The sequence below is a fragment of the Pimephales promelas genome, chromosome 8 (genome assembly GCF_988280905.1).
Source record: "Pimephales promelas chromosome 8, fPimPro1.hap1.1, whole genome shotgun sequence".
In the NCBI taxonomy this organism is placed as follows: domain Eukaryota; kingdom Metazoa; phylum Chordata; class Actinopteri; order Cypriniformes; family Leuciscidae; genus Pimephales; species Pimephales promelas.
The window spans coordinates 13,011,166-13,036,665 of NC_142776.1; the positions used below are offsets into that span (position 1 = coordinate 13,011,166).

The 25,500-nt window shown below is 36.8% G+C and overlaps 1 protein-coding gene across 1 annotated transcript; it reads left to right on the forward strand.

Moving 5' to 3' along the window:
* Positions 1-25,120, forward strand: uqcrc1 (ubiquinol-cytochrome c reductase core protein 1). Its single transcript, XM_089133978.1, has 13 exons — positions 1-123; positions 3,231-3,371; positions 3,565-3,651; positions 5,655-5,784; positions 5,904-6,102; positions 11,425-11,504; positions 11,613-11,728; positions 11,810-11,953; positions 19,253-19,413; positions 19,516-19,601; positions 22,771-22,859; positions 22,944-23,019; positions 24,788-25,120. The coding sequence occupies exons 1-13, from the start codon at positions 61-63 to the stop codon at positions 24,850-24,852; spliced, it is 1,437 nt and encodes a 478-aa protein (XP_088990104.1). The 5' UTR covers positions 1-60; the 3' UTR covers positions 24,853-25,120.
* The last annotated feature ends 380 nt before the right edge of the window (positions 25,121-25,500 follow it).

Sequence of the window (25,500 nt, forward strand, 5' to 3'; positions counted from 1 at the left end):
CGCCAATAAATCCATAGAAGAAGAGGAAGAAGAAGAACATTTGTGCACACTGTGGACAAGATGGCTGCCTCTATGTGGCGGATCAGCGGGGCGATGAATCGAGCTCTTGTTAAAGCTGGCTATGTGAGTATTTCATGGCTTTGCAATTTATTACTGGCTTTAGGAATTTCAAACATTAATTTAAGTACGCGCGCATTAACCAGTCGATCTCCAAGCTCACTGTGGCTGTCATTGGCCTTGTCAATGTCGGAAAGCTAGCTGATAGCTCGGTTACATTGAAGGTTAGATCTCTTTCTAGTGTGTGAGAGCTTTCGAGGACCAAGACACAAGTATTTAATAGTCCAGTAAGCAAGTCACTTTGTAACTCTAGAAAGTTAGATATTGCGCACTTATCTTCATTTTTCTTCTTGGTTAGGGAACATGAAATTTTACTTGACAAGGTCATTGAAAACTTCATGTCACCCTGATATTTAGAATCTTTTTTTCGTTTTATATTGTTACTGTATAACTTATACATTTTTGTGACTTTTCCCTTTTCAATTTTAATCAAATAACAAAAAATACGTTAGATGCAGCGCTCTCTCCTCAATGCAGCATCACACAATTACAAAAATACAGCATAGAATCTGGTTTGACGAAGAGCGCATTTATTTTGCTTGTTAATAAACAACATTCAATTAATGAGTCAGTGACCTATAGGTGCGTCAATAGAATGAAACTCTTTAAAAACAAATCTGCATCATAATTCATGGCAAGTTCTTAAAAATGTGCTGTTCGTTCATTTTGGTTTCATGTAGTTTTGAAAAACTATACTTTAATATTTTTTTTTTTGTTTTATGGCTACCAAAATTTAGTGAAAAGTATTTTTCTTACAGCTGAAATATGTGTGCACATGTTAATAATTTAAAAATAAAGACCCACCACCAACAAATTAATTTTAATTCACAAATTTGAAACAGAAGAGGAGTAGATGTAAAAACTTTGCCTATACATTGTTTACATTTATAATCTTTGAGCAAATAATATATATTTTTTTCAATTAATACATTTGTAGACATAAAAGAGGTAAAAAGGTGTATGGGATAAAAATAAAACAGTTCTGTTTCTCCTGATTATTTTTTCTTTGTATGAAAAATAATATGAAAATGGAAGTCAACATACTGTGCACCTTTGGTCTGGACTTAAAGGGCACCTATTATGCCCCTTTTTACAAGGTGTAATATTGGTCTTGGGTGTCCCCAGAATGTATTTGTGAAGTTTCAGCTCAAAATACCCCACAGTTAATTTATTATAACCATTTAAAAATGTCATTTTGGGGCCTGCTTAAAAATGAGCTGTTTCGGGGTTATACAACCTTAAATGCAAATGAGCTGCATATCCCCGCCCTGCCTTTGGATGAGGGCGTAACTTGATACCTATGGCAGTCGGTACTGAGAGAGTGAGAGAAACCGCTGTTTTGAATGTCATTCAGCGTCAGAGACTCCGGCAGAATAAACACAAATGAGAATGGACCAGTATGTCTCGGTATGGTTATTTGATACATTTATGTACTTATAGTCAGAGTTGTTGTAATCGCGTCCCATTTGCAATTATGGATGTGGAAGACACACACACACACAAACACTAATGCTGGTGCAATTTTTTTTAAACTAACACATACTGTGATAAAGTTTGCTAATGTTACGTACAAGCGAAATTACAGTTATGCGAGGGACCTCTAGCGTCATGTTTAGCTTGTCATACAGGTGCTTCTCTGGTAAATGTGAGAAGATGGCTAACTTGCAGAACAACAACATATATGCAGTTTTTAATACAATATCTTTAAAAATATAAATATTTATAAACGTGTGGTTACACACTAGACAAACGAGGTTTAAATTATATAGCCTACACAGACATCCTACGACGACGGCTGACATTGACTGAAAAGACTTTGTGTTTGCTCAAAAATCATAAAATACACTTACTGTTACTGGAGGTGACGGTGCATCGCAAACAGTAGACGACGATCCACACTTGAGGATTAACTTTTAAGCCACAACAACAGGATTAATCCACGACAGAACTTTGTTTCCAAGAGACATTACCGGCTGTCGTTGAAACAATGGAGGATGGTGTACAGATCCCCGAGGGCGGGGTCTATGCCACAACCACCCTGTCAATCAAACCCCTTGCTAAATTCTACGTCACAAAGAGCTGAATCTTAGAACAGTTTGTAAAAAAACCACTGGGTGGATTTGCTCACACACTGCCAACACACATTTATGTTCAAACTCCATGTAAAAGTGAATTTTTCATAATAGCTGCCCTTTAAACACTAAATCCCATGAAAAGCTAATTTACTGAAATACCCTATGGATCTCTAGTTTTTCTCCTTAAATTCTCACATCTCTTTTCAAGATTGTTTTCTCTCACTTTCACTTCTATTCTCCTGTTTACTGTAATGCTTCTAACGTGGTGAAGTGCCATCAGAAAACATGAATGTATACACACTCAAACACATAAATACGAAACATGAGCATAGTATAACGTTCATATTCTGGGCACACCTATATACAACATACTTAAATAAAAATACTTGAGTTGAATTTTATCACCTTTTCTCTCTCCTTGTACATGATTCATGATAATAAAAATTGTCAGTAGTCAGTAGGGAAGCATAGCAATTAATTTATTCTTATTTAAAACACTTTCATTAAGTCATTGTTACATTTGTAATAAAGACCTGTCTTATTTTACATTGAGGGAAACATTTTAGGTTTCATTTTATTTTTAACCCTCCTGTTACCCTCAAATCTGATAACATTTTTTTACCTACTGCTACTGGGGTCAATTTGACCCCAGTAATTTAAACCAAAGGTTTATCTCAGTTAATTTATGTCTTTGTTGACTACTTAAGTAACCTTTCAAGTTGACTGCATGCTACAAAATGTGTGCAGGACTTATTAGCAAGAAAATAAGTATTATAATAGAAAATATTAGCAGGTTCATTTTTATGTTTACAGAGTTATCCCCATTAAATTAGGAAAAGTCATTAAATAAAAAAATAAAATAATATATATATATATATATATATATATATATATATATATATAATTATGTATTTACAGACGTTAAACATTGGATGGGGTCAAATTGACCCCAAGGATAATAGGAGGATTTTCTTCCTTTTTAAAATTGGTAAAAGAATGTACACCATATTCTTATGTTTATCTTTCTTTTTATTATAGCCTCTTCTGCTGTCTTTGAGCCGAGGACAGGCCTCTGTATCATATGCTCAGAGCCTGCTCGGAGTTTCAGAAACTCGGCTCACTACCTTAAGCAATGGCTTGAGGATTGCCTCTGAAGAGACCGACCAGGCCACATGCACGGTGACTTGCTTTTTTATGTGTTCATATTTTCTGTGTTCATAAAAATAACAGGAATTAAAAAAGCCTAAGTAACTCTGTCCTTTAACTTTTCCATTTACAAATTAACATGTTTAGCTAAAAGGAAATCAACCTCAAAAGCACTGAGCACTGCTAACTTAATCCTTTGTGCTTTTCATTTGTCTGGCTTTTGCAGGTCGGCCTTTGGATTGGTTGTGGGAGCAGATATGAATCTGAGAAGAATAACGGTGCTGGATTTTTCCTGGAGCATATGGCATTTAAAGTATACATGATGTCTTTACTCGTTCTCTCTAAATTAATGTTGTTACTAAGGCTAGGGTATTGCTGCTTTACAATATGTGTTATGATGTGTGTCAGAATTATATCACGGAATAATGCATTATAATATATCGCTCAACATTTTTTTTTGTTACAGTTTAAGTTGAATGTTTGCTTTCAAAAGTGCAAATTCATTGAAATGACACTTGAGGAATAGGGCTGGGCAAAAAAAAAAAATCGATGAATTGTTTTTTAAAATGTGGTTGATTAGTGGCCATTGAGAATTGACACCGAATCAATCTATTTCCGCGAACATTGAACATAATGGGTGCTTCTCATTTCCTATTTGTTTCCTCATTTCCTTCCCTCTCTCATTTCCTTGCGTCTTAGCTCCACCCCCTTAGGATGCTAGGGAAGGAGAAACCCGTGTTTTGAACCCGAAATCCTCGCTCATGACTCCTCAGAAAGCTTCCTTGCTCCTCAATCCTCATCTCTTCCCCCTCGTGTGCACACTTTCAGGCATTCAGGCGAAAGAGAATTCTTGTGCGATGTGTGCGCAGTGCACATAGCTGGGCGTCTCAGAGATCATGCAAATAATAAAATAAATTCTTTCACCTCTTCCCGCTCTTAAAAGGACATTCACACACATTTCTCTCAAAATGCCCCCATTTGTGAGTATCCAAGTTAACATAGGTCGGTTATGGCTTAAGCAAAGAGTGGAGAAAGAACTTGTGTATCATATTGGGTCTGTGCGTTAGTCTTAAAGCAATCTAATTTTCCTGTAACTGTCGCTTTTTTAATGTTAATGTTTTTAATGTTTAACAAACTCCCTGCTCTTCACTGAACAACATTTTGTAACTTTATTTAAGGATTAACCTTTATTTAATTTGTACAGTGAAGATTATATGCAGTGTTATTTTACATTTGATTAAATTATTCAATTTCTGTACCTGAAAACTACTGTTAGACCTACCTTAACCTTAACCGCACTGATTATTTAATTTGTATCTTTGTTCTATTGTATTTATTTATTTATGTATTATTGACAGTGGCATACTGTGGGGTTTCAGTCATGGCCTTCAGCTCGTGTAGTCTTCACTCGGACACACGCTTCAGTCTATCGCCGTTGTGGAGACTCTCTCTTCGTTCTGGTCACAAAACAAAATGCAAAAATGGTTCCTGCTTGATATACAAACACTGATGAACATTTTCGGTTTTAATGAGAAAAAGAAAAAAAAAACTGTGTTTTAGAACCCAGAACCCAGAATTGAATTTAGACATTTACAGACACACATTAACTATGAAAAAAACAAAACATTTTTGTTTTTGACAGGGCCAGCAGAGATGGCATTTGCATTTTAATTCTTTGTTCTTTTTTTATTAATGACTGTTAGCTATGGTAATTGGAATAGAGAATTGTTAAATTTCATTGGTATCTAAAATGTTGGCTGTCGTATTATTTATTACAATACAAGTATACATTGGTCAAAAACAGCAAAAAACAATAACTATTTTATTAATTCATTACTTTCTTTGTAGTGGGGCCAGTGAAAAGAATCATTGAATTTGATGACTCGAATGAAAAATCGAATCGAATTAAGATCTTGTGTATCGGAATCAAATAGAAAATCAAATCAAATCGTTGTCCAATTTGAACCCTTTCTGCTTTGTATTCAAAGCTAAATAACTTAATTGTAGCCACTTTTATAAATCTTAAGATTCTAACATTTGCATTTTGCTTACTAGTGCATTTTGCTTACACTTTGCTTTCACATTATGATAATTGACCTGAGCTCAGGTTGATTTTTGCGATAATTATTGAATGTAGTACTTCCTATAAGCACATGGTGTATAATTCTGAATTTCTGTTTATAGTGGGGAAAAAAACATTACTATTGTTTTGTGAAAATAGCCTTCCTTTTATAATGCTTACACAACCCATTCCATTAGCCTAATTTCACTAATTTGCATGCTTTACTTCCTATTCCAAATTATTCTTGGATCAAGGGCACAAAGAAGCACCCGCAGTCTGCGCTTGAACAGGCAGTGGAGTCTATGGGAGCTCACCTGAGTGCATACACCTCTCGGGAACACACTGCTTACTACATGAAGACTCTTGCCAAGGACTTGCCTAAAGGTTGGAGAACAATCAACTTTATTCTCAAACAGACACAGTTTATTTATGATAATGTATATTAAGATCTGAAATGGTATTTTAAGATCTTATTAATGATGTCTCTGTGTTGTTCCCTCCAGCGGTGGAGCTGTTGGCAGAAGTAGTGCAGAGCTCATCTTTGAGTGAGGCAGAGATGGAGCAGCAGAGGAGTGTGGTGCTAAGAGAGCTGGAAGAGGTGGAAGGTAGCTTGCAGGATGTTTGCCTGGATCTGCTTCATGCTACTGCTTTCCAGGGTACTCCTCTGGGCCATAGTGTTCTTGGTCCCTCTGTCAATGCCAGGTATGCTCACAGCCTCTAGGATTCAAGATATTGTATTTCATGTTTCAAATGCTTAACTTTGTGTCATTCAGATTGAAAGCAACTTGTAAATACCTCAGTCAATTGGATTGAGCTTGATCCGAATAAATCTTTGATCGGATTGAAAGGTGTATATGTGTAGACCAGAAATAATCCAATCAATAAGAAAAAAAAATAATACTTATATGCGCAGTGCTGTGATGTGTATGTTTACAAGAGCACTTTTATAATAAGATCTGTTTACATACATTTGAGTTTTTACAAACATGCATGGTTATTTACGTATTAAGCATTGGTCAGTGGAGGAAACTTGATTATTTCCAAAATATTTGCATAAAAATCTCTTCTGACATTTGCCAGCTTTCCTTTTAAGGCATGTCATGAAGGTCAAAAAACGATCATGCTCACTGTAGCTGCAGTAATATTTCTCCGGTTCTCAATGCGGTGACTGAGGCACTGCGCTGAATTTTTTTCGAAATACATAAATGTACACGCAAATGAAAATATGTGAAACTGCAAAGTTTAGGGTTGAACAGCCCATGAACAGAATGGCCTATCAGAGGTGCTAGTCAGTAAATAAGTCAGAATCCACTTGTCACCATTGAAAACGTACAAGTTTTTGTTCAACACGAGCCGCGCACTCACAAATCCTTTCACTTTAACCAGCAAAGTGTAAACAGAATGTTAATAAGATATTCATTGTACAATTAAAAAAGCTTTTTTTTTAATATAACAGGAGTTTTTGCTAGTGCAGAATTCAGTGAACTTGCACTTTAGAGATTCACAGCCTTAGTGATTAGCCACCTGTTTCCGCAACTTCCGGTCAGGTGGCGGAAGTAGCATACCAATGGTATTTTGTGTGCTATTTCGCAAAGAGGTTAGGTGTTTTTCGGATAATGTTGTACTATTTAAACTAAGTCGCAAACCTTTATGAGAGATGTCATTACGGAGCTCAGGGACAACATGTGCTGTTCGCGGTTGTACATAGTCCTATAACTGGACTAAACTAATTCAGTGGCAAATTTTATTATCCAACAATCTTGGACTAAAGATTTTAAGTGAAGGCTACTGTGAAGCAACATATTCAGAACATGAATGACACACAGTAAACATTTCATAGTATAATATAATATATAGGCTATATATATTTCTCACGTCAGTGGGCAAGTAGACGCTGAGTTTCGGTTATTTCATGAGACGAGCTGCAGTTCAGGCGCCAGCGCCTTCGTGTCTTGATTATTGTCTGCTATATTTACTTATTATTCATTAAATCCAGGTAATTTGTAGATGAAACATTGATTAAAATTAAGATGCAATTAATACAAAACTTTTTGTATTAATTAACTTAATTAAGGCTCATTAACTTAATTAAGGAAATTAACTTTAAATTATTATTATTATTTGACATTTTATTAAAGCGGAATAGCTCCTTGAGATGAGCCATCTCATTTTCAAGGGGGTTCTCGATTCTAGATTCAAATAAAAAATTGACCTTACAGCAGCTGGAGTTTAACATAACAAATAGCAAAAAACAAAACCAAAAAACAAATAACAAATACACAAGAAAAACAAACAAACAAACAAAAAAAAAAACCATGCTTTACAGTAGTACTATATAGCTAAATATATAAGCCAAAACCAAACAAGACATTCATTCATACAAGACTCCCAAAAGGTGACACCCTCCTCAGAGTAAACCATATCATTTGTGCCAAGACAACATCAAAACACAAGTAAACTCATATACAGACAAAAAAATATATATGTACCATGCCAAAAAAATTAGTTACAGTGAGAAATAAATATAATAAAATAAAGCTAATCAAAAGCAATTGCATGTACTCTGAAGATGTTGAGCTAAATGACTTTTAAATATTGGAAAAGAAGTTAAAGCGAATTGAAATTGGTAGTTTATTCCAATCATATGGTGCTTTATATTGAAATGCATATTTTCCTATTTCTTTATTGATCTGTGGAGTGTAAGAATAAATTTGGTTATTATGACGAAAATTATGAGATGACCTAAATGGAATTAAATATTGTTTTAAATAAGCAGGGTAATTCATATAAATGCATTTAAAAATAAACTGTAACCAATGAAAACACCTTCTTTTTGATGGGTCAGCCAGGACAATTGATGGTACATTTCACAATGGTGTGTTCTGTAGGGGCAGCGGAGTATAAATCTACATAGGCTATTGTAAACTGTATTAAGAGACTGAAGACAGGAAGCAGTAGTGTTTTGGTATACAATGTCAGCATAATCCAAGATTGGCAACAGAAGTTGAGAAACGATTCTTTTTCTGACATGATAATTAAAACAGTTAATTGATTGGTATAGGATTCTGAGTGAGCAGTTGAGCTTATTAGTTATATTATGCACATGAGTGCTGAAGGAAAGATCAGAGTCAAGCCACAGGCCAAGATACTTAACCTGGCTAGTATGTTTTATAGGAGTTTGATCCAAAGATATAATATTTAGAGAGTTTTCTAAAGAAGAATTCTGTTTCATTTTAAAAAGCATTGAAAATGATTTTGATTTGTTAAGTAGAAGCTTATTAGACAATAGCCATCTCTGAACTGAATCAAAACCATTTTGTAATGTAGTGCTGATGTCACATATCTTAGATTTAGAACAATAAATGACTGTCCTCAGCATAAAGTTGAAAATTGCATCCAGTACAGCTACGCGGAAGATCATTGATAAATATTGAAAATAATAAAGGCCCCAAAGAGGAGCCTTGAGGAATTCCTCTATCAATGACTGTGAACTGAGACAAACTGCCCCCAAAGGACACACACTGGTGACGATTATGTAAATAAGAATTAAACCAAAGCAAGGAAGAGGTAGACAAACCAAAAGAGTACAATTTGTCTAAAAGTAAATAATGATCAACTAAGTCAAAAGCTTTAGTTAGATCTAAAAACAATGCACCTGTACACATACGATTATTAAAACTCGAGAACACATCATTAGTAAATTTAAGAAGGGCTGTAGTGGTGGAAAAATGTTTTCTGAATTCTGAATAAATAAAGGCAAAGTGCTTTCTAAAAGTTAAAAAATTTTCTGTGTCACGTCCCTCATGTGTATTTCCCTCATTAAATGTAAAATGCATGTTATATTTTTCTAATGTCTGGACTCATTTATTAATATATATATATATATATATATATATGTGTGTGTATATGTATGTATGTATATATGTAAACGGAGGTTTCAATAGCCTAAATGCATTTTCTGAGAATTTATATTTCAGGTTTTGACTGCAAATGTCTCGTCCATAACGCTGGACTCGCCCAATTTTAAATAATTTATCCTCACCTAGTTTTTTGGTGTAGTCTACGAATTTTATAATGTTTGGTGTAGTCTACAAATTTTATTATGTTAACTTCAAATAATACAAATAGTAAAAAATAAAGATATGGTAGATATATTGGATCTGGACGGGAAGGATATCTCTTGGACAACCATATTTAAATGCGTAATTGAATTAAAAACTGGTTATCACTGTCATTCATTGCAAAGAATGACAAGAAACAGGACAACATTTTTAAAATTACTTAATTTAACATTTTTGCTCTTTTACCAAGAACAAGTAGCCTGTGGAATTTGCTCTGCAAGTTAGTCTGGCAAAGAGCTCATTCAAGCCCATTTTTAATCCGTCAAAATCGCGGTACCAATCAGAAACGTGGGGGCAGCGACGACAGCACAGCGTTGGAACTAAGGGTGTGACTGACTGTTATAGTAGAACACCGTCATTAGAACTCCTTATACTACAGGTCTGTTGAATGCCTGATTCTGATTGGTTGAACGTTCTAAGGTGTGCAATTATTTTCAGGGAAACGCACGGCTAAAGTAGTTTTAGGCAGGTTTGACCGCGTTACAGTTCCATATCACTTCGCGTTGTTAACTTTAATAACAGAAAATAGGATACAATTCATAACAAGAAAAATACATGCAGCCCCATGCGATTGATCTGCAATTTTCAATGTCTAACTTCACAATCAGTGGACGCATACAGTTTAATTTTAATAAATAAAGTATTTAGTCCTATCTATAATAGGCTAAATAGAAAATTAAACTGAATAGGCTATATAAATAAATTGATAGTCCTGCTGCACGGATTTTCTTAATTATTTCAGATAACATAACAAATAAGTAATTAATAACTAAATAATAAAGGGCTTTGTGTCTTTCATTTACTGGGTTATCTACTGTCAATTATAGAAAACCAGAATGAAAAAAATAATTAAAACGATAATAATAAATAAATAATAATATTGACGCACATGCTTTTCTGTCTCATTATTTCAACATCTCTCTCTCTCTAATTACTGCATTAATAACTGCATTAAGCCGGGACACACTTAGGCCTACTAAGGCCAGTTATGAATGTAATTTGATACTTATGACTTATCGTGCCTAAATTCGTGTTCAGCGCGTTCAGTCTGTGTTCACACAGTTGGTGTTTAAGACCTGCTACAGTCGATGGAAACAGTCTGTCTTCGAATATTTCAGCGAGTCGTAAGTGTGTCCCCCATCATTAGTCTGCTTTCAGTGGCTCAAACCTCCGTTACTACCTCTAAAATTACGTTTTTGAATTGGCAACGGAGGCATGGGATTAGATGCGTAAGAAATTAGTCCTACTTACAGTAGTGTTTTAATGACAAACATTCGACAAATGTCTTGAAATGCATCATCTGAACAATGTTTTAAGGTGTGGTAACTGTAGTATAAGCAGAATAATTGACTTCAGGCCATTGAATTATTAGAAAAATAATGCACTCCCGAGGTGTAACGGCCGCTTCGCATGTACGTCTCACCGCACCGGCACCCAGTGTGCACGTCTAAATTGCAAAATTCATTACATTAAGTTTTTTTGTTAAGGTTTTGTTTACTTTGTGTGATTTATTTAATGGAAAGCAAAGCACATTCAGTTCTAGTTGTCTTGCTGTTAATTTTAAATAAATGTCGAGCAAGTAGCTAATCAGTGTCTGTTCGTTTATTCAAACTAAGTTGTTCTATAACTGACGAACGTCGCTCTGCATATGTCATTTCCTTCATCGCTCTGATTGGTTTTAGGTCTATCCAATTGCGCCCAGAGGCATTTGAGCTACATCCATTGGTGACGCCCCTTTGGAATTGATTTGTCTATGAGGCTTTGCCAGACCATAGCTTTGCCGGTACAACTGAGAATGGTCTGGTTTTAACTAGGCTAAAGAACAACTCCACTTGTAAACACACCCAATAAAACATGTTCCTAAAGGAAATAATGTTGTTTTTTTTTGCTCTAAATTTTCAAGGACACTAACTCGTAATGATTTGGTGGAATACATCAATAGCCATTATAAAGCTCCTCGCATGGTCCTGGCTACAGCTGGAGGTACTGCTCTTGAACTATTATTAAACTGGTCATGCAGTAGTGTTATAATAGAAAAGCCACAGACAGCAAAGTTTATCGCTTAAATACTGTATTTCTGTTCTGCTGTAGGAGTGAACCATGATGACCTTGTGGCTCTGGCTAAGCAGCATTTCAGTGGTGTTTCATTTGAATACGAGGGTGATGCTGCACCTGTTCTGTCCCCATGCCGTTTCACTGGGAGTGAGGTATGAATTGCGTGTATGTTTAAGAGGTGCTTATTTTCTTGCCATAACTTGACTTGCCATTACTTTCTGTCTTGCTTTCAGATTCGTATGCGTGATGATGCGATGCCCTTAGCACATGTTGCTATAGCTGTAGAGGGAGCTGGAGCTGCAAGTCCTGATATTGTGCCACTCATGGTTGCCAATTCCATTATTGGTAGTTATGACATCACATTCGGAGGTGGCAAGGTTAGTTTATTACATTGGTTAAACTTCTATTTCCTTAACTTGTGCGCGTGTGTGTGTGTGTGTGTGTGTGTGTGTGTATATACACTCACCGGCCACTTTATTAGGTACACCTGTCCAACTGCTCGTTAACACTTAATTTCTAAGCAGCCAATCACATGGCGGCAACTCAGTGCATTTAGGCATGTTGGTCAAGACAATCTCCTGCAGTTCAAACCGAGCATCAGTATGGGGAAGAAAGGTGATTTGAGTGACTTTGAACGTGGCATGATTGTTGGTGCCAGAAGGGCTGGTCTGAGTATTTCAGAAACTGCTAATCTACTGGGATTTTCACGCACAACCATCTCTAGGGTTTACAGAGAATGGTCCGAAAAAGAAAAAACATCCAGTGAGCGGCAGTTCTGTGGGCGGAAATGCCTTGTTGATGCCAGAGGTCAGAGGAGAATGGCCAGACTGGTTCGAGCTGATAGAAGGGCAACAGTGACTCAAATAACCACCCGTTACAACCAAGGTGGGCAGAAGAGCATCTCTGAACACACAGTACGTCGAACTTTGAGGCAGATGGGCTACAGTAGCAGAAGACCACACCGGGTGCCACTCCTTTCAGCTAAGAACAGGAAACTGAGGCTACAATTTGCACAAGCTCATCGAAATTGGACAATAGAAGATTGGAAAAACGTTGCCTGGTCTGATGAGTCTCAATTTCTGCTGCGACATTCGGATGGTAGGGTCAGAATTTGGCGTCTACAACATGAAAGCATGGATCCATCCTGCCTTGTATCAACGGTTCAGGCTGGTGGTGGTGGTGTCATGGTGTGGGGAATATTTTCTTGGCACTCTTTGGGCCCCTTGGTACCAATTGAGCATCGTTGCAACGCCACAGCCTACCTGAGTATTGTTGCTGATCATGTCCATCCCTTTATGACCACAATGTACCCAACTTCTGATGGCTACTTTCAGCAGGATAATGCGCCATGTCATAAAGCTGGAATCATCTCAGACTGGTTTCTTGAACATGACAATGAGTTCGCTGTACTCAAATGGCATCCACAGTAACCAGATCTCAATCCAATAGAGCATCTTTGGGATGTGGTGGAACGGGAGATTCGCATCATGGATGTGCAGCCGACAAATCTGCGGCAACTGTGTGATGCCATCATGTCAATATGGACCAAACTCCCTGAGGAATGCTTCCAGCACCTTGTTGAATCTATGCCACGAAGAATTGAGGCAGTTCTGAAGGCAAAAGGGGGTCCAACCCGTTACTAGCATGGGGTACCTAATAAAGTGGCCGGTGAGTGTATATGTATATGTATATGTATATGTATATGTGTATATATATATATATATATATATATATATATATATATATATATATATATATAATATTATTATTATTATTATTATTATTATTATTATTTTTTTTTTTTTGCATGTATGGAGTAGAAGTAGGAATCTATGTACCTAAGATGGCTCCTGGAAAATTCTAGTAGGAGAGTCTTTCTTAGTGTTTTAATGAAATGCAGTATAGAGCAACCTTAAACTTGGCTATTGTAAATCAGTTTGTCTCTCGATTACTTCATGCACAGGAATGATAAACTCAAATTATTTACATATTGTTTCTGATCATGTCCATCCTTTTATGGCCACCATGTACCCATCCTCTGATGGCTACTTCCAGCAGGATAATGCAGCCTATTAATAATAATAACTTAATTACTAAAGCTCTAATCATTTAAAATTGGTATCTTGAACGTGACAATGAATTCACTGTACTAAAATTGCCCCCACAGTCACCAGATCTCAACCCAATAGAGCATCTTTAGATAGAGCATCATACATGCAAACACATGTATGGTCAAAAAAGAGAGAGGTAATTGAAGCCCTCGCCCCGCGGAAAATATCCAGAAACTTACATTGCCACCAACCCCTGCCATCCCCGGCCCACCCTTAGGCACATATAGTAAATATGTTTCAGCCTTTAAATCATTAAAAAAAAAAAAGAAGGAAAAAAAGAAAAACCTCCTATATTGCAGCCTTTTAATAATTTTTCACACCAAAAAAAAAGGTTTTATAAAAAGAAAAACCTCCTATATTTCAGTCTTTATATCATTTTTATAAAAATAATGAGTCAAAAAAATTAATTACTTGACATTTACATTAATGCATATTTGCTTACCTTTTATTATAGACCCTTTTACTGTTTGTACAAAATGATGACGTGGCTACGTATGCACGTGCATATTGGCAACGGAAGTATGGCGCGAATCAGCAGTGGTCAAGCAACGTGAGCGGATTAAGCAACACAGACAGAGAAAGTTACTTAAAGTTAACTTCTATCAAATGTTATCCGGCTATCAGATCCGTGTACTAAAGTGGAGTCGATAGAAGACTGCGTATTTAGTTGAGAAACCGAGCGTGTACACCTGAGAGAAATTACGAGCATATAAATCACTGGCGTACAGAACGCCAAATACCATGACATAGACACAGACTTTTGTGTGTTGAAATCAGAAATTCTTCCTAGTCAAAGACAAGGACACGAAAGACAACGATGTATGACTATGAGGCTTATAATCAACCATATTACCCAGACCTACATTTGTTTTCCTTCATTTTTCCCTACATTCATTCTTTTCCATCATTCTTTCCTATATTTATTATTCTTCTTCACCCAGACCTACATTTATCCTTGTCCTTACATTTTATGTTGTTATTGATTGCTGTGTTGACGCACTTTTATTTAAAGTTTTATTTTGTACTTTAATAGTAACTATGTTGCTTGCATACATTGCAATTAAACTACTAATAACAATTACAAATGAAGTTGAAAAGCACTGTGAATGTAGACAGGAGCATTTTTTTATTATGTCCTCGCTCCAATCAATACGTTTAATCGCCTGCAGCCACAGGTGCCGCCGGTTCTTCTGAAACGGCCGTGATCCTGTCGGAATCCTCTAAAACCTTGGTGGAATATCGATTAGTGCAAACTGCGTCTGTCTATGAGGCGCCGCACTGGACAGACAGAGTGTGACTTTATTTAAACTTATATAAACTAATATAATTTATATTACTGGACAGTTTAAAGCTCATAACGACATATTGTTGTTACTTGAAGAGTGCAGTGTTATGTTGCATCATGCAGTATTTGTCCTGAAAAGGCTACCGAGTAAATGTCCGTATTACCTCAATAAATTTAAGGTCATTCCTAATTTATTTGTATATTTTTAATACATTTTAATCATTAACTTTAAAAGCATACTATTTTTACAAATAAAATAAGTCAAATTCCCAAAAATTAAAACGAAAAAACGAAATTTGGGAAAAAATAAAACTGAATTTGGGAAAAAATAAAATTGATTTCATAGGGCCCTATATCCTATCAATACGGGCCAACATTTCTAAAGAATGATTTCAGCACCTTGTTGAATCAATACCACACAGATTTAAGGCAGTTCTGAAGCCGAAAGGACACAGTATTAGGCTACGTTCACACTGCAGGGCTTAATGCTCAATTCCGATTTTTTTAAAAAAATCGATTTTTTTGCAAGGCCGTTCACATTTCCAAATAAATGCGACCTTTTGTGATCTCTTGTGTGAACGTGAAATGACCCAGAAGTGACCCGCATGCGCAGAAGAGTAATCAACGGTCAACGACGTCATTTGTTGTTTGCGGAATAGTTCTTTTTTTTTTCATGTGTTGCGAGCTTTTGTTTTATTATTATTATTGCCACAGCCCATATACAAACAGACAATAATTATTTTATCGACGGGCAGTTTGCACATAAATGTAAGATTTTTCCGATCCTCAACGACCTCGTCATAAAACCTGTTTAATTGATAGTGCGTGTCCGCGGCACTCCTTGCTTTGTCACCGGCGGCCGCGCTGCAAAACTGGTGGCTGGTGTTGCCAGATTGGGTGTTTATTCGCTACATTTTAAGGCATGTTTACATGTGTTTTAGCCAGGTTTTCGCCTGGAAGGTTCTATAGAAATCTGGCACCCTACTGTACAAAGTTATACTGACAGAGAGCGCACGTTCACAGACACCAGAATGAACGTGTTCACAGTAATGTTCATCAGGCAGTAATACAGTACGTTTATTTTGTACTGTATATGAACGCGAAATATGAACGCGTTCATGCACTATCGTACATTGAACGCGTTCAGGCACAACACTGGGGAAGAGACACGTCTGCAGCGGCCCATAACAGTGAGGAAACGCGTTGGAGTTAGCGTTTATTGGCTGGCTACAGGTGCGTGCAATGACGTGCGGGTCGGATGTATGTGACCTGGCCGTTCAGATTGAAGTCGCATTTCAAAAGATCGGATGCATATCGGATTTAGACCACATACCCAAGTGGCCTGGGTCGCATTTGAAAAGATCGGATCTGTGTCGTTCAGACTGTCATGAAAAAATCAGATACAGGTCGCATAGGGGCAAAAAAAATCGGAATTAGGTCGTTTCAGCCTGCAGTGTGAACGTAGCCTTAGTATGGTGTTCCTAATAATCCTTTAGGTGAGTGTACAATATGGTAAAAATAGGGTAGATTAACATAATCAATTAAATATCCACTATTGACCAATATATGTCCAATATCAGTACATTATTGTATTGTTATTGGCAACATGAAAAATAACTGATATGGTACCAATATTAAAGCCTGAGCTTTCAAATACTTTCAATTACATCATGAAATTGACACCATTCAATGTCCATAACTTGTTGGTCAACTAGAAAAAGTAACTCGATCGAAGCATTTTGCTGAATATATTCAATACTTTACTTACTTATTTGATTATTAACTTGCTTATTTACTCATCAATTTGCTTTTCTTATTTCTTCGTTTTATACATGATAATCTTTTTATATTTTGCTAGCAAAGGTGGATTGTTTATTATAGGCTAAATCAGGTTATTTACAGGTAGGGATGGGTATCGTTAAGGTTTTATCGGTATTACTACTTTTACCGATACCGCTTATCGATCCGGTACTTTAACGGTATTCTTATCGGTTCTTTATGGTGTTTTTTTTTTTTAAGAATTAAGAACATAATTAAACTCTATATTTTGAAATGTAAAATAGAAAAAGCAAAACGAAGAAAAATATATTTAGGCAGCAATGTGCAGGCTTTTTTGTTTTATATACAAAAAGGACACATAAGAAAAAAAAACAAGTAAAAACACAAGAATAAAATCAATCAAAGATACAAATTATATACAAAAGGGCTTTAATTTCAGGAAGGTGTACGAACATATCTTTTCAGGTAGCCTAATTGTTTCTGTCTGAAAAGAAACCTAATTTAGTAATCAAATATAAAATAGCACTGTATAGTTTATCATAGATAGATTAATGCTTATTAAATCTAAAGTTACTTATTCCAAAGCTGTGGGTGATTTTTTTTCTGCCTTTTGTTGTTTGATTTGCATTAATGGCTGAATCGTCAGCAGGTTTAGGCTATTAGACTGCTGCCCCTTTAAGACCGAGGGGAAATCTAATCGGTAACCGGTAACTGAAGCACCATCAATTTCTCCCTATTATTTACGTCCATTTAAGACATAATTGTGTTTAAGTGAATAAACTGTGTTTAAGCGAATCTCAGAGCTGGTCATTTTGACATTTGTATGTATATTTGATAGTTAAGGAGGACACACGAAGCCCAAAGTATAGGCTACTTTTCTTGTCTCGTTGCAGTCCGTTTCGGAGCGCGCACCGCCTTGTGAACAGGCTCTTGCGCAGGCTTTTGTGTTTTTAATAGCCATTTTTTGATCTTGCAACAGTAGAAGACAGCATTTTGCAACAATCGCCGATCGTGCTGATTCTGACTGTACGTTTGGGTACAGCGCTCCGCAGTGCTGTGACGTAAAGGAAGTTAAGCTGGACAGATATGCGTCTTGTTTTTTAACGGTTTCATCTCAAATATTTTCTTTTTATAATCTTTGGAAGCCGAAATACAAAATATATTAGAATAATATCCCACATCTAAAGTGTAACCACGTTGAATGTTTAGTTCTGTCCTCATTGTCACTCATTAAGCAGGGCTGTCGTGTTGCGCGTGCTGTGGCTTTGCGTGAGAGATCGCTCTCTCTCTCTTCTCTCTCTCTCTCTCTCTGCTGAACTGCTAATTTCAAATTTGCATCACAGACAAGGGTTTAATTAAAATATAGTTTATATAGAGAAAAGGCTGGCGATATAAACATGTTCAAGATAACGTCTGAATAGGAATGATAAATAATTTCTCCAGTACCGACAGCAGAACCGATAACGTCCGAGCTTATCGATACAGCGGTCTTTCAAAATTCAGCACCGGGGCCCGTTTAATACCGGGTTTCGGTACCCATCCCTATTTACAGGTATTGTGAGGTAAAAAAAAAGATCCTCCTAATCATTTTTGTATCTGATTTTGTATTTCAACATGTCAGTGGTACATGTACGGACGCACATTATCCTCTCATGGACTTACAGATGCAGCATTTTGACTGTACTTCTGCACTAGATGAGAACACGTTTTAATAATTTCTTGGGTCAAGAAAGAGTTGGAGTTTGCAATATATGTCCTCTCACCAGTGTTCTCTGTCTGGATGCACGCACATAATGCGCACTTCAATAAGCCCAAAAAACGTGAGTTCATGCGTTTTAAATGCCGGGGGAAATCAGAGTAGCCTAAGGGGCAAAAATCAGAGTAGCCTAAGGGGCAAGAGTCTGATAAAGGAAAACAGGTTAATGTATTTACATGACCACAACCATTGTCAGTTTATTCAGCATAATCAGATTAAGAACGTGCATTGTAAACGCGCTCATTCTCTAAAAATTGAAAGTAGAAACCGACTAAGCTTTCGGCATCTGTCGCTGCATTAACGCTGCAAGACGACGGATGGATGTAACGGTATAGCGACTATCCTAATTTACTAGCTTAATATTTCTCTTGTGGACCTACATTAATGACAGTAAAAAAAATTTAAGAATATTTCTTGTTAAACAAGTGTTTGAAGCTGCTTTTAAATTTTCACAGATAGCAGAGTTGTGTTGTGTTTGTGAACTAAAGACTGTTATTAGGCCTATATAATTTTAGTGATATTATTATTGCCATTACATATACGTTCTTTGATATAGCGACAGATGTGTATGGAAGTGAAAAAACGGAAATGCTTATACCTGTTTTCTGGTTTGAACGATGGGTGCTCTGCATAACCCCTATTGTAAATTAGTTAAGCATGGAACAAATTGTAATTTATCAAGTAAAATTGTGGTTGCATTATGATCATGAAATAATGCTAGTCTTTATTTGTATGTTGTATACAGCACTTAAGCAGTCGTCTAGCTCGCCTGGCTGCAGAGCTGAACCTGTGTCACAGTTTCCAGGCTTTCCACTCCTCATACAGTGACACTGGACTGCTGGGTATTTATTTTGTTACGGACAAACATAAAATAGAGGACATGATGCATTGGGCTCAGAATGCCTGGTAAGTCGCTGGCATGCCTTCAGCTATTTCTGACAATACAATTGTCATCTGATGTGTTATAGTCCTATTTGAGTTGATTAATGCGTGCTGTTTCTGTTACAGGATGAATTTGTGCACCACAGTGACTGAGAGCGATGTGGCTCGAGCCAAAAATGCTTTGAAAGCTAGCTTAGTGGGACAACTCAATGGTAATAAACTCAAGCATACTCATCATTACCCATACACAATCTATACATTGTCTCTCTTTGCATCAAATCTGTGTAAATATATTAGGCATGGATTCAGTTGCATTTTAGTATCTGCAGGTTGGAGTAATGAGCATGATGGTGTGGGGAAAGGTCTTTATCATTGGTCTTAAAGGGTTAGTTCACCCAAAAATGAAAATTCTGTCAGTATTTACTCACCCTCATGTTGTTCCAACCCCGTAAGACCTTCGTTCATCTTCGGAACACAAATTAAGATATTTAAGATATTAAGATCGCTCCTGCATACAGTCCATAGGCTTCTTGAGGGACTGGCTCTTGCTGTCCTCGAAAAGTCATTAAAGACATCGTTAAAATAGTCCAAGTGACTACAGTGGCTCAATCTTAAGTTTATCAAACGACGAGAACACTTTTGTGCGCAAAAAAACAACAAAAATAACGACTTTATTTCAACGACTAATATTTAGATCTGGTGACTGTGCAGACCATGGGAGATGTTCAACGTCACTTTCATCTTCATCAAACCCTTCTGTCACAAGCAGTGTTGTGCAAGTTACTTCCAAACTGTAATACATTAGGTATTACTTGTTACTGTTATTTAAAAGTAATTCATTACCTTACAATATTACTGTCTCAGAATTGTAATGCGTTACATTACTCATGTATTACTTTTGAGTTACTTTCACCAAAATAACTAAGTAGAACTTAACTTTTGGGCTGTAATGATATGCAATATGAAACCAAAATTGCCATTCGCCACACGACTCAGATCCACGAACCTACAGAATCGCGACACACCTCTTCCAACTCCAGCGTTATTCTCCTTACCGTCCAGATCCAATGCTGCCTTATCTTTAAATTAGGCTATTAGTATTATTTGAAGTTAACATTTGAAGTTAACCACAAAACTGGGGTTGAGGATAAATTATTGAAAATTGGGGAAGTCCAGCATTATGGACATGACATTTGCAGTCAAAACTTGAAATAAAAATTCTCAGAAAATACATGTATTGAAACGTATATAGGCTACTTCCTTAAAGGACTCCAGACATTAGACAAATATCAGTCTATGTTTTATTTTTAATATTAGGGAAAAGACTAAAAATAGGAGGCAAAAAAATAGGAGGCAAAATATATATTTTGTAATTCTGTTAATTACACTGCGCAAATCGGATGAGGAAGGGTTGGCTCTCCAGTCTCCATAGAACTTAAAATATTCATTTTATTTTAGTTTTCGTGTTCGCATTTATGAGGAAAAAACAATGTTACAGACGCGACCGCTCTGAACTGGCACTAAAAGACTGCTTTAAAACTTTCACACAGTCTGTTGCCTTTAAGAAGTAAAAGCAGACAATACACTGTAATACAACTGTAATACAAGCCTCACTGAACATGTAACGAGTAAAATATTACTGAAAATTGATTAGTAATGCCTTACACTACTGCGCTACAGCAAAAACTAATATGTTACAGTAATGTATTACTTTTGTAATGCGTTACTCCCAACACTGGTCACAAGTCTTGCTGTGTGTGTTGGCGCATGATCATGCTGATACACGGTTTGAGCATCAGGTGCTCATGATCCTCCAGAAGGGTTTGGTAGTCCTCTGCAGTGTCGTGTCCATCAAATACAATCAGGATTGTCATGATATTGGAGCTCAAACCATCACTGATCCACCCGTGCTTCACTTCACTTCAGAAGATTGGCTGCCAGGCATATAGATGTGAAACCTCCAACATTGGCCAGTGTTTCAGTTTCATTGTCCAACCCCTGTAGTTCAATCTATTGTATAGTAGCCTAATATAATTCTTTCTGTCAATTTCTTTAGGTTAAACCAAACATTTATTTTGACGGGTTGCCGTAAAGACCTTTGAGTTTCTGCGCGTGCATGATATGACGATAGTTTTTTCTCAAATGAAATGGTAAAATGCATGAAGTGACTCGGAGATGAATGGAATCGTGAATCATGTCATCATATCATGAAGCAGCAGAGACTGAAAACAGTGTGAGCGTCACTCGTGCTTCTGTGTGTGCGCGTGTAAGAGGTAACATTAAATGAAACCGCGCGTCTGCGCCGTTCATTCACACAGAGACAAGCAGAACATGCAGGGTTCATATTTAAATAGTTGCTTTGCTGTTTAATATACACACACCACATCAGCAGCGCCGGTCACCATGTCTCAGCGCCTTCATGAATAGGACGCAGCTTCACAAAAAAATGCTTTACCATCAACTCTGTTAGAGAGCTACATGGTAATGTAGAATATAATCTGTGCAATAAAATACCTTACTCGCAAACAGCATCAAATCCCTCAGTTCTTGCAATCTCTGAAAAGCCAAACCAATGTTGATTCTTGTTTTATTATAAAGTCTGTCGTGTTCTCTTCTGTCCTGCACACTAACATATGCCACGCCCACATCACACAACTATCAATACCCATTTGGCATCTCAGTCAGACAGCTGCCTTCTAAAAATCAGCATCCTTAGAGACGCTTTGGACAACTTGTAATTTCAGTGGAGAAAATCAAATAGTTCATTGTAATATACATTTACATAATTCACCTGCTATATTGATGAATTTAACACATAGTAATTTGAAAAAGAATTAAAAACAAAACAAAACAAATAGCATGATCTGCAGATACTCTGGGTTACTGTATCTAAATTGGAAATAAAGTGGGATCGAGCCATCCTTACTAGTTATGACAAGCACATTAGTTTTACTCAACCTATAACCTGTAACGAGTATTTGTGTGAAAAAATACCCATTTTTTTTATTTTATTTTTTAGTCTCATGTCACCGAGGTTTATTTCAAAATCTAATCTGCATTGTAGTTGGGCTTGTTTCATTGTGATGGTCTGATCTGTAATCGCTTACTACTACTTGACAGTGACACAATCCGAATATTTGTTGAAATATTAAAAAAAACAAAAAAAAAACAAGCCCAAACGAGCCCAAAAACAACGTAACCTGTTGCCTCAGTGCGATGTGACCCTATTTTTGCAAAACAAATGCTTTTCTTTTTGGTCAAATACTATACACCCAAGTAATTAGAAATTCTCTGGTACACACAAGTATTTTATGTTTTTAAACTAATTAAGATTTCATCTTTCTATCAGACTACTATGTATAATATCCTTTCTGTTCTCAGGAACTACACCTGTTTGTGATGACATTGGCAGGCACATTCTAAATTATGGTCGCCGCATCCCATTGGCTGAGTGGGATGCCAGAATTGAGGTAAATTGTCCACGTTAAAAATGCCACTGTACTGTTTGAGATTAATTCGATTTTAAGAGTACCATTTTGTTTTTGTCTTGGTAGGCTGTGACTCCCAAGATTATCCGTGATGTCTGCTCTAAATACATCTATGACAAATGCCCAGCTGTGTCTGCAGTCGGTGAGTCCATTTATTTTTATTTAAAGGTTCTCTAAGCGATCCTGGGTGTTGACGTTTGGAATATTTTCAAACAAATCGGAGGCTAGCTAGACCCTCCCTCCTCCGTATCTCATCTCCTCACCCTCCCTTCCGTGCTTCCTGAAATAATTGTGAACGTGCATAGTTCTAGCTAATTATATCCTTGTGTGGGTTTGGCGAACATAAGCGTCAATTTAGAAGAACAAAAAACAATTTAACGTTACCCACCTGTCAAGCAAAAACAGAGCAACCTGAATGTCGGACTGGAAGCCCTTCTGCCGCCGGAGTTCTCGCCATCGTTCAAAAGCTTTGCTACCGATGTAAATTCGAAACTTCGCACGTTCTTTATCCGACTCCTTCTTCTTTTTAATTTGTTCTTCAGAACGACGTCTCTTTGGTCGTGTGTCGGCCATTTTTCAAACTTCCCTCTGATGCTTCCCTAGATGCTTCTCTCTCCTTCACACACACACACTCCCTTCGTGTGCACGCGCACTAACCCCCCAGACCCACCCTCAAATACTTCTTGCCAGTGATTGGCTGGAACACTGTTTGTTAGGTTTCGTGGTCCGGGTGAGACATGATTGTTTTTGTTGCCGTTTGTGGAGCCTGTGGTGTCTACAGAGACCGCGTTTTTTTACAGTGTGTTTAGGGGACAGGCAGCTAGCCGATAGTGAGGAGACGTTTGATGTATGTGACAAAAAATGTTTTGGCCCCACATCGCTTAGAGAACCTTTAATATACACTTTTAGATTTTTTGCAGTTCTACATTGACATGAATAAACGTGGGCTTCTTTTTTTATATATTAGCATGTCATATAAATGTCTGAATATATACTATTAAATTGATAGAAATTGCTACACATCCAACCTAATGCTGTGATATTGAAATTGGTATTAAAGGGTTAGTTCACCCAAAAATGAAAATTAAGTCATTAATTACTCACCCCCATGCTGTACCAACCCCGTAAGACCTTCGTTCGTCTTCGGAACACAAATGAAGATATTTTTGATTAAATTTGAGAGCTGTATAACTACCACATTGGCTTCTAAGGGACTGCCTCTTGACGGCCCAGAAAGTCAATGAAGAAAATGTTTAAATATCCCAAGTGACTACCGTGGCTCAACTATATGTTTATCAAGCGACGCGAATACTTTTTGTGCGAAAAAACAAACAAAAATAACGAGTTTATTCGACTATTTCTTTTCTTCCTTGTAGGCCAGAACGAGACTTCCTTATAGATTTCCCCGACGCATGCGCGAGAATTGCGATCTGAAGTAGTGTAAGCTGGCGTAAGCAGATCGCAAATCTCGCGCATGCGTCGTGGAAATCTAAGGAATTCTCGTTCTGGCCTACAAGGAAGAAAAGAAATAGTCGAATAAACTCGTTATTTTTGTTTGTTTTTTCGCACAAAAAGTATTCGCGTCGCTTGATAAACATATAGTTGAGCCACGGTAGTCACTTGGGATATTTAAACATTTTCTTCATTGACGTTCTGGGCCGTCAAGAGGCAGTCCCTTAGGAGCCAATGTGGTAGTTATACAGCTCTCAAATTTAATCAAAAATATCTTCATTTGTGTTCCGAAGACGAACGAAGGTCTTACGGGGTTGGTACAGCATGGGGGTGAGTAATTAATGACTTAATATTCATTTTTGGGTGAACTAACCCTTTAAGAATCATGAAAATTCACTTGTATTGATAGTTGTTTTTTTTTTTTTGGTAACCTTTCGTACTTTTCTTTCTCAATGCAGGTCCAGTAGAGCAGCTACCAGATTATAACAGAATGAGAAGTGCTATGTACTGGCTTCGATTTTAAATGTTCTTTGGGCTGTCAGCTCTGCTGTCTGTCTTTGCAATTTTTGTCCTCTCGTCTTATTCATACCCTTATCTTGTATGAATTTGATGGGTGACATATTTGTCATCTCTTATAAAAGCTCAGATGAAGAGGAATAATGTGGTAAATATACATTTGGAATGTCCGACATGGGGCAGAGCTATTTATGTGGTTTTATTTCAGTCCCTTTTTGTATATATATATAGCAATACCTCTCATACCAACTTCAAATAAAACCCTGTCACATCTAGTGTTTTTGATTTTGTTTTAGTTGCTTTATGAAAATTACTCATTCAGCTTCTAAATGGGCTGTAAACGTATTTGTGGGTTAAGGAGAGAATGGGAAGGACTATTTGTTAAAGAAATGAAGGACGTTTACGTGACCGCTTTTAAAATATTCTAAGGATGATTGGCTATTTTTGCTACCGTCAACATACACTAGCACACTCACCCTTTAAGTTTTGCATCGGAGCATTCTGAGGATGTCAAACTTGTGATTCCATCAAAGGAGCTAGTTAAAAAAAACAAGACATTTTTATGCAAACTTGTCCACACTTTATTGTTTTAGAAGTGCAATATTTGATGTTTGAACAGACCTGGAGTGATGTAATCAAATATTTTTGCAACTGT